Source organism: Tilletiopsis washingtonensis, assembly GCF_003144115.1.
Source record: "Tilletiopsis washingtonensis strain MCA 4186 unplaced genomic scaffold FA09scaffold_14, whole genome shotgun sequence".
NCBI classification, from domain to species: Eukaryota; Fungi; Basidiomycota; class Exobasidiomycetes; order Entylomatales; genus Tilletiopsis; species Tilletiopsis washingtonensis.
The window spans coordinates 257131-267751 of record NW_020312011.1 but is presented as its reverse complement, the minus strand read 5'-3'; the positions used below and the strand labels follow the sequence as shown (position 1 = coordinate 267751).

The 10621-nt window shown below is 68.3% G+C and overlaps 4 protein-coding genes across 4 annotated transcripts; 1 reads left to right on the top strand and 3 right to left on the bottom strand.

The window, feature by feature from the left end:
• Positions 1 to 252: 252 nt before the first annotated feature.
• On the top strand, positions 253 to 570 carry FA09DRAFT_339591 (hypothetical protein; the record flags this gene model as incomplete). The annotated part of the gene is made up of 1 exon (XM_025744231.1): positions 253 to 570. One exon carries the CDS (start codon positions 253 to 255, stop codon positions 568 to 570), a length of 318 nt encoding a protein of 105 aa, XP_025597382.1.
• A 323-nt stretch (positions 571 to 893) lies between these two features.
• Positions 894 to 5634, bottom strand: FA09DRAFT_330737 (putative SMC1-chromosome segregation protein). Its single transcript, XM_025742726.1, has 13 exons — positions 5362 to 5634; positions 5051 to 5291; positions 4596 to 4956; positions 4303 to 4536; positions 4008 to 4252; positions 3687 to 3953; positions 3128 to 3636; positions 2834 to 3075; positions 2073 to 2774; positions 1908 to 2021; positions 1757 to 1854; positions 1293 to 1700; positions 894 to 1229 (listed from the first exon to the last, which is right to left on the bottom strand). Exons 1-13 carry the CDS (start codon positions 5447 to 5449, stop codon positions 1043 to 1045), a joined length of 3696 nt encoding a protein of 1231 aa, XP_025597381.1. The 5' UTR covers positions 5450 to 5634; the 3' UTR covers positions 894 to 1042.
• Positions 5635 to 5702: 68 nt separating this feature from the next.
• On the bottom strand, positions 5703 to 9130 carry FA09DRAFT_361395 (hypothetical protein). Its single transcript, XM_025745349.1, has 2 exons — positions 8672 to 9130; positions 5703 to 8607 (listed from the first exon to the last, which is right to left on the bottom strand). Exons 1-2 carry the CDS (start codon positions 8993 to 8995, stop codon positions 5905 to 5907), a joined length of 3027 nt encoding a protein of 1008 aa, XP_025597380.1. The 5' UTR covers positions 8996 to 9130; the 3' UTR covers positions 5703 to 5904.
• A 249-nt stretch (positions 9131 to 9379) lies between these two features.
• FA09DRAFT_60594 (hypothetical protein) lies at positions 9380 to 10621 on the bottom strand. The gene has a single exon (XM_025745740.1). It carries the CDS (start codon positions 10165 to 10167, stop codon positions 9484 to 9486), a length of 684 nt encoding a protein of 227 aa, XP_025597379.1. The 5' UTR covers positions 10168 to 10621; the 3' UTR covers positions 9380 to 9483.

Here is a 10621-nt window from a genome sequence, read left to right as displayed (position 1 = left end):
AGAAGGAGCGAAGTGAAGAGGCTGCCCGGAAATAGAGACGGCGGTGCAGCTCGGCCTCGGCGGCCTCGGCGCGCGCCCTCTTGCGGCGTGCCTTGCCTCTCCTCCACCACATCCAGCACGAGGGCAGCCGCAGCACAAGCAAGCCAAGCTCCGGCATCGGAGCCGCCGGTCAAGCCCAGGCGTCAAGCGGTGCTCCAGAGATCGTATCTGTCGGCGTACCTGCAGCGCTCGCATACCTGCAGCGCTCGCATCATGGCCGAGCGTGCCTCTGTGCCGGCCGCGAGTGCCTACAGCACGCCTCCCACCGTCCGTCTCTCGCCGGACGAGCTCTCGCGGCTTGGCCGTCTGCTCTCCCTTACGGCGCTTCTCGCGCTCGTAGTGCTGCCTCTCGGCATCCTCGGCGGCTGGGAGCTGCTCTTTGCGCCGCTCCACCTCTCGCCGGAGCGCCGAGCAGAGCTCTGGCTCGAGCCGCCGTTCTGCTGGGCCTACTTCCTGCCGCTCGTGCCGCCGCTCGGCCTGTACATCGTTATTGCGCGCTGGAGCGGCGAGAAGGCTTTCCGTCACTCATAGACGGCCTGGACTCTCAGCTCACCACGCCCACTCGCACAAGTCTGCCGCGCCATCACCGCGTCCAGCGTCTATACCGCCCGTAGACGCAACGGCGGGCGTTTGAGGCAGGACAGCGCATCTGCCGCCGCCGGGCTCGCGCATTACGGACGGGCACAGCCGCTGCGCTGTCGATACGCGAGCAGCGCGCTCACCCGTCTGGCTTTCAACTTACGACATGGCCTGGGCGTGCGCCGTCGCAAGGCACGCATCAAGCCTCGGCACTCGCCGCCCCGGTCCGGCTCGCCGCGCAACACTGCCTCGAGGGCGAATGCGAGACGACAAGCCCGCTCAGTGTAGGCAATAGATGGCATGCGGGGCTAGAGTACAGAGGAGGGTGATATGACGGGAGCAGGCGGTGACGAAAGATGCAGACGAAGCGGCAGGACAAGGGACCGAGGTGCGATGCGAGGCGGCGGCAGGCCGGCGATGGCCATCAGGCGTAGCGCTCGAGCTCCAGCGTGAGCGTCGCACTGGCGCCGACAGCCTGGTCGCGATACACGCCGGCCAGCGCCTGGGCCCGCTCGTACAGGCTGGCCTTGAGCGAAATGACGATGAACTGCATGCGCTCGCTGGCGTGTGCGCGGATGTAGTTGGCCACCTTGGCCACGTTCTGCGAGTCGCTGTGGGGAGAGCGCGGGCGTGAGCTCGGCAAGCACGGGAACAGCAGCGGCAGCGGCACGCACAGAGCAGCATCGACCTCGTCGAGGAAGAAGAACGGTGCGGGCTTGAAGCTCGAGATGGCAAACAGCAGCGCCAGCGCGCCCATCGTCTTCTCGCCGCCGGACAGGTCTGTCATGTCGCGGAAGCGCTTCATCGGCGGCATGATGTGGTAGCGCGCGCCCGAGAGGTACGGCTCCTCGGTGTCCTCGAGACTGAGGTAGGCCACGCCGCCCATCGGCGACGCCTTGCCCTTCGTCAGCTCCTTGTACACCTTGTCGATGCGCTCCGAGATGTGCGTGAAGGCGGCGTTGAAGAGGTCGCAGCGCTTCTTCTTGATGCGGTTGAAGTCGTCGCGCGCCTTCTGCGCCTCGGTACGCGACTTGTTGAAGTCGCGCTCCGTCTCCTTGAGCTTCGACTCGGCGTCGTCGAGACTGTGGCGTGCTCGCGTCAGTGCAGGCCGGGCGCAAGGCATGTCCGAGGTACGAACCGGTCGATGGCCTTCATGTTCGGCTGCATCTGCTCGATCTGCGACGTCACGTCGTCGATGCGGCCCTGCAGCTCGCGAGCCATCTCGTCACCGCCGTTCTGCGTCGCTGTCGTCAACACAGAGCAGCGTCACAACGCTACACGCTACGCACCTCCTTCTCCTCCTCGTCAAGGTCATCGAAGTCGACCTCGATGCCGTAGTCACGCGCCTGAATCGCGAGCTGAGTCACGTCCTCGTCGATCTCCATGGGCGCGAGGTCCGGATTCTACGCGGCGAGGTCAGCATAGTTGCAGAGCATCGAATCGGCGCGACTCACGTCCTCGAGCGGCACGTTCTTCAGCGAGCCCTGCGTGAGCGGCAGGGCGATCTCGTCGAGGCGGCAGCGCCGGTAGATGGACGAGCGCTCGCTGTTGAGCTTCTCGATGGCGTCATTCCAGTTGGAGATCTCCTTGATGGACGCGGCGAGCGCCTTGCTGGCCTGCGCCTCTGCCTTCTTGGCGTTGGACAGCGCCACCTTCTTCTCCTCGGCCTCCTCCTTGAGCTCCGCCAGGCGCTTCGTCAGCTCGGCGATCTCCGCCTTGATGGCCTCGATCTGTTGCTGCAGCTCGGCCTTCTCCTGCGTCAGGGCAGCCATGCGCTCCGTCTCCTTCGTCACGACGCGCTGGTTGAGCTCGAGCCGTGCGTTGAGCTTAGCAAACTCGCTCTCCTCGAATGCCAAAGTGTGCTGCAGGCGCTTCATCTGCAGCTCGAACTCCTGCCGCGCGTCCTTCTCGCGCTCCAGCACCTGCAGCTGCCGGCCGCGGTACTCGCGGATGTGCTCGACACCGATGCGGGCGCAGAAGGCGGCAAAGACGTCGTCGTCGGCGGCATTGATCGTGTCGGTGAGCGCCGCAAAGCGAGCGTCACTCGCCGCCAGCACCTGTTGGGCTTCCGCCAGTTTCGGCTGCGTCTGCGCGAGCTGCTCGTTGATCACCTTGAGCTCCGCCTTGGCGCCCTTCAGGCGGCTGTCGATCGAAGCCTGGGCAGCGAATGCGGGTCAGCCTCCTGGACGGTGCGCCGACCAGTCAAGCAGCTCACCATCTCGTCGCGCTGAATAGCAAGCTCAGCCTCGATGCGGCCGATCTTGGCCTGCAGCTCGTCGTCCCTGGACAGCTCGTGTCGCCGCTTGCCCAGCTCCTTGAGCTCGGACATGCATGTGTCACGCTGGCGCTGCAGCTGGGCGACCTCGTTGTCGTCCCACGGCTGCGTGCGCGTCTCTCCCGACACACCACCGGTCATGTTGCCGTTCTTGTGAATGAGGGTGCCATCAAGCGTCACAGCTGTGTACACATGTCAGCAGTCGCTCGGAGTGCGAGGCAGGTGACAGCGCACCTTTGACTTCTTGCTTCTTCTCGTAGCAGATCATGCGCGCGATCGCGATCGTGTCGCACACGAGCGCATTGCCGCACGCAAAGTGCATGGCGCGCTCGATCGAGGCATCGAACTGCAGCACGTCGACGGCAAGGCGTGCACCCGTGGCAATGTTGCGCAGGCGGTCGTTGATGGGCTTGACCTGGATCGTCTCCAGCGGGATGAATGTGGCCTGGCCGGCGCGCTGGTTGCGCAGGTACTCGATGCAGTCGATGGCCGTCTTCTCCGTGTCGACGATGACGGCGTCGTTGTTGCGTCCGAGCACTGTGGCGATCGCCGTGTCGTACTTGCGCTGCGTTGGCTTGCAGAGGTCGACCAGACGGCCGCGCACGCCCGGGAAGGTGCGCTGCAGAGTGGCGAACGTGTTCTTCATACGTGTCTCGCGCTCCGTCTCGCGCGCAGCACTGCCGGCCTGCAGCAGCTTGGTGATGCACGTCTGCAGGGTCTCGTTGAGCTTGTCCTCGGTCCGTCTGAGGCAGCGTTAGCAAAAGGCATCCGCGGTGCGTCACACGCAACTCACTTGATCTCGTCGCGCTGGGCCTGCACACCCTTGACTTCTGCCTTGGCAGCCTTGAGCTGCGAGTCAAGGTCCTTCTGCGTGGCGCTGACTGCTGCCCGACGGCTGGTCTGCGCGTCGACAATGTCCTGCTGCTTCTCCTGCGACCTCTGCAGGGCTGCCAGCTTCTGCTCCAGACCCCTGAGGGTAGTCTCCTGTGCCCTGCGCTCACGCCCGAGCGTCTCGAGCTGCAGACGCTCAGCAGTAGCGCGCAGGTTCGCCTGTTGCTCGCTGAGATTGCGAGGCGTCAGTAGCGCACATGCAGCTGACGAAAGAGCGACTCACAGCTCGTGGTACTCGGCCAACTCCTGCCCGCTCAACGTCTGCCCGCGCGCCTCCGCTGCCTTGCGCTGCTCCTCCGCCGCCTCGTCTGCTGCGCGCTTCGCAGTCTCATGGTCCTGCTTCAGCTTGGCGATCAGGGTGCGGTACTTGTCGACGTCGCGCTTCGTCGCCTCGCAGAGCTTCTCGGCGCGCTCGCGCTTGCGCAGCGAGTGCGCCATCTTCTCGTCGAAGGCGTCCAGGCCCGGTTGCTGCTCCGCGCGTCAGCCATGCGCGCGTTGGTCCCTCGCGGAGCACTCACTTGATTCTCCAGGTCCTTCTCCCTGCGGCGCACCGCCTTGTCCTGCTTGGCAATGTCCTTCTCCGCTGCGTCGCGCTCCTTGCGCGCAGCCTCGACGCCCTTCTCGTCGTCGCGCACCTGATTGCGCATGGCCGGCAGCTTGGCACTCTCGTCGTCGATCTGCGTCGAGTTCTGCTCGAGCTCCTCCTCGATGTGGTACAGACGCCACAGGATGTGCTGCATGACGTGGGCGTCCTAGGGCAGAGTGTGGTCAGCAACGCTGAGGCGCGCTGCGCGGAGGCGCACAGACTCACCCGCTCAGCCTGCAGCTTCTCGAAGCGCTCCGCCTCGCTCTTCTGCTCGCGGAACGTCTTGAGCTCGGCATTGATGCCCTTGCGCTTGTTGAAGGTGAACGTCGAGTTTTCGACGGCGCGGTCCTGCGCCGCCTTGGCGCGCTCGTACTCGTCCTTGTACTCGAGCGAGCCCGAGATCTGGTCGATGAGCTTGCTCAGCTCCTTGGCGCCCTGCGACGCGACGGCCTCGACGTCGCCCTGGAAGACGAGAAAGTTCTTGGCCTTGACGAGGATGTTGAAGGAGTGCAGCCGCTCGTTGTACGTCGCAGCCGACATGACCTTGTTGTTGATGCGGTACTCGGACGCGCCGGCCGTCGTGATGCTGCCCGCCGAGGCGCGTGAGCCTGGCCCAGCGCATGTCCCTCCCGGACGCAAGAGTCTTCCACCTCCTCCACCCGCAGACGATGATCACTCACGTGCGCTGGAAGCGGTACTCGGCGCCCTTGTTGTCTCTGTAGACGGCCGTGACACTGGCTCGCGTGGCCGTGCCTTCGCCCTGGGTGCCCTCGCCCCCCTCGCCATCATCATCGCCGCCCATCTGGCGCCCGCGGTAGATCAGGTCGCGCAGCTGGGTGGATCGCAGCTGTGCGCTCTTGACGCCGAGCACGAAGGACACGGCGTCCATGAGGTTCGACTTGCCCGAGCCATTGGGACCGACTGCGGGACAGGCCGCGTCAGCAGAGCGCGCACACGCACGCGCCTCTCCACACGCGCCGAGACGACGCACTGATGGCGCTGAAGGAGAAGAACGGCCCGATGATCTGCTTGCCCCGGTAGGACTTGAAGTTCTCGACCTCAAGGCGCACGAGCGGCATCGTGGGCGATGCTCTGCTGTGGGAGGGCGCGCAGCGGTGTGGAGTGACGGTGGGAGGTGGGCCCTGCGCCGCCGTGCGCCACAGGCAGGCAGGCGCACAGGCGCAAGCAGCGGACGCGTCGCGCCGTGTTGCTCTTTACGCGCCGCGCGGGCGTCGCTCTCGCAAGTGGCCTCCGCCACTGGCGCCCCCGCCCCCCCCCCCCCCCCCCCCCCCCCCCCCCCCCCGATGGGCCTCTCACAGCGACGGCAGCGGCGACAGAGTAATGCGATAGAGATTGTGGTGCTGAGACTGGCGCAAAAAGGCGGCCGATGTACTACAGGCGCATGCGCGGCAAGGGATGTGGTATGCTGGGACGGCGGAGGATGAGACGCAGAGAGTGTGATGCGGTGAGGTCGAGCGGCAGTGCTGAGGGTATACGCTGGAGGACGGGGTGACGGAGAGGCAGGAAGCGGCAATCAGGCAAGCTGGGCATACTCGCTCGAGCGCCGGTCGACGTCCGGACCAGGCGCCTCGTCGTCGACGACGAGCGCGCTGCTCAGCTCCTCGCGCGGCGTGCCGTTGGGGCCCGTCTCACGCGACAGGTCCGAGAAGGGGCCCTCCATCGCAGCGACGGAGCGGCGCGCGTTCGAGCTGGCACGGCGCAGGTGTGCCGTCGGGCGCGCAGCAGCGTGGCCGCTGCTCACTCGCCGTGCCAGTGGCGTCGAGCGGTCGCCGCCCTCGAGCTTCGCCTGCTCGCGCCGGCGCTCTTCCTCGTAGCTGTCATCGACGTGCGGCGCATCCTGGCTCAGGTCCTGGTCGGACATGAGCGCGACAGTGCCCTCCGAGATCGGACGCCCGCGTGCCCGCTCGGCGGCGCGTGCCAGCCACTCGTGCCGCTCAGCGACGCTCTGGAAGTCCTGCTTGAGCGTATCGAGCGGGCGCGTGCCCTTGGTCGCCGAGTCCTGCAGACCGAAGAGCCCAGAGACGCGCTCGCGCAGGCCGGGCGCCTTGACGCCGCCGACGAGCACGAACGGCTGGTCGCCGTCGACGGGCGACATGGGCGTGCCGCCGCTGCTGCTCGTGCGGCTGAGCGTGCTGACGTTGCTGGCGCGCCGCACGGGCGGAGGCGGTGGCACCGGGTTCTGGTGCATCGCACCGCGCTCCCGCGACGCACGCTCGCGCTCTCGCTCGAGGACGATGTGCGGCGGAATGCCGACCTCTGCCTTCTTGCTCGGCGGCACGAGGCGCAGGCCACCGCCTTGCGGACCCTCCTGGCGCGCCGGCTTGCCGAAGCCCGCGTAGGTGCCCGAGTCGAGCTGCGCCGGCTTCTCGTCGACCTTCTTGCGCGGCGGCGCAGGCGGCACACCCGCTGCCCGGCTCTGCAGTGTCTTGCTGCGGCCCAGTGGGCGCAGCAGGCCATCGGCGTCGCCGCGCCCGCTCATGGTGCCGTCGCTGTTGCCGCGCACCCATGCGTTGTCCGGCCGCGGCAGGTCTCTGCCGTCGAGCACCGCAGCGGCGGCAGCAGCGCGCGCGACCGCCAGCTTCGTCAGCGGCTCGCCGGGCGACGTCGGCGGCTGGGCGTCGGCGTCGCGCGCGCTGCGCAGGAAGAAGGGGTTGTTGCGGTCGATCGACGCCGCGCGGCTCGCCTGCTCGCTGCTGAGGCCGCCGTCATCATCGTCCATGTCGTTGTCCAAGAACTCGATGCGCGACGAGGTGACGCTTGGCGGCGCGTCGGGCGGCGCATGTCCGGAATGCTGCCGGTGATGCGAGTAGTGCGCAGAGGACGAGCGCGGCAGCGAGGCGCCGCCGTCGGCCAGGGCTGAGCGTTGCAGCTCCTCCTGCTCGCGCAGCCACGACGGCAGGCCGCCGCTCTTCGACTCTCTGCCGATAGAGCCGTACGATGCCTTCGGCTTGTACGTCGGCGTCACGCGCGCAACGCCTCCGCCGCTGACGGCCCGCGGATGCCTGAGTGTCGGCCCGTTCTGCGCCCCATCTCGCCCATCGTCCACCGAGTCGTCGCCACTGAGCCCGCGCAGCATGCTAGGGCTCGGCAGCTCGCTGACGCTGCGTTTCGGGTCGTGTCCAGACGAGCTGGTGGGCTTGCGCTTGCTGTGGTGCGTAGGCGGCGGCGCGACGGGAGCCGGGATCGGTGCTCCTGGGGGCGGCGCCTTGCCGTCCAGTAGCCGCGGCGCACTCTTCTTCACGGGCGCGCCAGAGCTCTGCAGCACCGTGTACGTCTTGGGCGGCAGCGCCTCTTGCTTGCGGCGGACCTCGCGACTTGCCGCCAGGCCCGCCTGGATGAGCGGGTTGGCTGCGCGCGGCGGCAGCGGCGGAGGTGGCCGCTCAGCGCCCGATGGACGTGGCGGCAGCGGCGGCGAGTTGAGCGCGCCGACGCCGACAGCCGTGCCCTCTGTCACGCTCGTGCCCGGGCTGTCTACGCGGTCATCATCGCGCGCGGAGCCTCTTCGGCCCGGCACCGAGACGAGGCCCCCGCGGAACGGATTCGCACCTGCGCGCGCATTCGGCGGCGGCGAGGGCGAGCCGAGCACCGAAGTGCCGGCATTGGCGACGACTGGGGTCGGGCGCACCAGCTTGGTCGACGTCTTGGCGGCGTTCTTGAACGGATTCGGCGCCGGGTCGAAGCCCAAGATGCCAGAGCCGACGACAGGCGATGCGCCTGCTGCGCTGGTCGAGCCAGACGCCGCCGGCACGCCAATGACCGGAGTTGGCCGGAATGGATTGGCGGGGCGCAGGTGGTCCTCGTTCGAGGCCGTCTGCGCAGCGCCGCCCGTCGGCGTAGGGATGAGCGGCGGCTGCAGCTTCGCGCTCGAGATGACGGGCGTCGCTGGCGGCGGCGCGGCACTCGCGGCGGCTGCCTTGCCTGGCTTAGCCGGCACCTCCGGCGGACCACTCCGGCTGGGTGACTGAGCGCTTGCGGCAGGAGGTGCTGCGCTTGCGGCGGAATTCTTGGCTGCGATCGTCGCGACATGCTGAGGCGGCGGCGGAAGCGGGCCCGTCGCAGCCGCTGCGCTGAGGCCTGTTTTTGGCGGCGGCGCCTGAGTGAAAAGCGCGTCCAGAGAGATAGCATCGCCTCGCTGCGCATGCGAGGTGAGGCGCAGGAGCGCATAGAAGACGCCCGAGGGCAGACCATACGGGAAGCGCTCGAACAGCGACAGCATCTGCGCGCAGTGTCAGTCAGATCGGCACCGCATTGGACACCATGCTATCTGCAGCAGCACTCACCAGCACCTCATCCTGCACCGAAAGATTGCACTCGTCGCGCAGGAAGCGCAGCGCATCGCTCTCTTCTGCGCAGTCGGCAGCGCCGCTGCGCGCCTGCCTCAGGCCGGCAAACCACTGCGGGAAGCAGCCATACTCGGCCGGCGAGAGTGCCGAGGGATGCAGCAGTGCCGGGCGCGCATCAGCCAGCGCCGCCGCCGATGTGGATGCAGCGGATGCGGCAGCGGCAGCGGCGAGCGAGCCGGCAGGCGCCTCCATGCTCGGACGGCCGTACGAGCCGGAGCCGCTGGCAGTGCGCGCGAGCGAGCGCGGCGTCGAGGCGGCCATGGATGGATAAGGATGCGCGCGCGCAGGCGTGGCAGCGGCGACGAGTAAAGACGCCGGCAGCGGCGGCGGCGGCGCGGATGGCGCAGGCTCGAGCACGCAGAGACGGTGCTGCGCGCGCGAAAGCCGAGGCAGCTGTGTGCGGGTGGCGGATAGCGATGGGGCGAGGCGGTGGGCGTGGAGCGCAGGATCGCGCTGCTGGGCGTGGTGGTGGAGAGGGCAGGGCCGAGCGGAGTGCGCGGCGCGTTGATGATGAGCGCGAGCTGCTGCTGAGCTCGAGGCGCGCGGCGCGGCGCCGGACGCCGCGAGCCGGCACGCACGCACGCAGAGGCCGCACCCGGCGCCGCAAGCTTGGCTGCACCGCCCGCCGCTCAGCACTCAGCGCCGCCCAGATACACCTTCCGCAGCATGAGCCTATTCGCCTCTTCATCCGCGATCGCCTTGTGTTCTGTCACTTCCGCGCGAGGAGGCAGCGCGCCGCAGCCGCGAGCCTAGACAGATCTGGGGGCGCACAGGAGGCTGATGAAGTGACCCTGAGCCGAGCATCGCGGCCCGGAGGAGGCGACGCGGCGCGCCCAGACGTCACCCCTGGCGCCGCACCGAGCGGCGGCCGGGAAGATGTGCGCACGTCGTCGAGCCGCAGAGCACGCATCGCGCTTCGCGCATGTGAGCATGAGCACAAGCACGGAGCGGCAACGGCGGCACAGGCCGCAGCGCCGTCGCCATTCGGAGCCCGACAGCACGGCGATCCGGGGACGGGCGCTGCGAGCGCCACACGCAGGCGGCGAGACAGCGCTGCAGGCGGATCCGCCCATCGCCCCCCCTCGCACGCTCGCAGCAACTGCGGGGTGACGCTGCATGCTGCTGCGGCACACCTCCTCGAGCCGGCATGCTCGGCTCGCAAGCACGTCTGACAGCGCCGACGATGGCGCTGGGCCGCCGTCCTCGCATCGACGAGCGCGCGGTTTGCGAGCGCCATCCGCGGACGTCACGCCCGCCGCGCGCCTCTCATGCGGGCAGGGCCGTCCGAGCCAAGGCCCGATGCGGCTCGGCTTTCTGCGCTGCTCAGCGTCAAACGTGCCTTGGCCCACGCGGACGCGGCAGCGGCAGCGGCGCCGGACGGCGGGCGAGGGCGAGCTCAAAGCGAGCGCTGCGTGGGCTCGGCGCGACGTCATCAGGCATCACGCGCGGCGCGGCGCTCGCTCGGTGCATGCAGTCCCTCGAGGTCACGTGCATGCTCCTCGCGTTCCCCCTGCTCCTCCAGCTCGCCGTGCAAGCTCGTATCTACCCCTCACTCGAAGCTCGCTGGAAGCGCTATACCTTGCGAAGGGGCTGGAGCGACCTCTCTGGACGCATCACAGGTTCAGCGTATGGCAGCGATCCAATGCCGCCAGCCGCTCTGCAGCGGCGCCTTGCCCTGTGCCCCGGCCCCCTGTCCTCGGCAGGCTGCCGTAAACCCGAGCTCGACGCCGAGGAAGGCCAAGCTTCGTTCTCGTGCCTCACTCAAGGTTTGACTGGTGCGGAGTGGTGAGCGAGAAGAGAAGAAGTAGAGCGAGGGCACAGGCATCGGCGGCGGAGGCAGAGCAACACGACGCGCGGCGGACGCGTTAAGTGGCGCGCGCGCGCGAC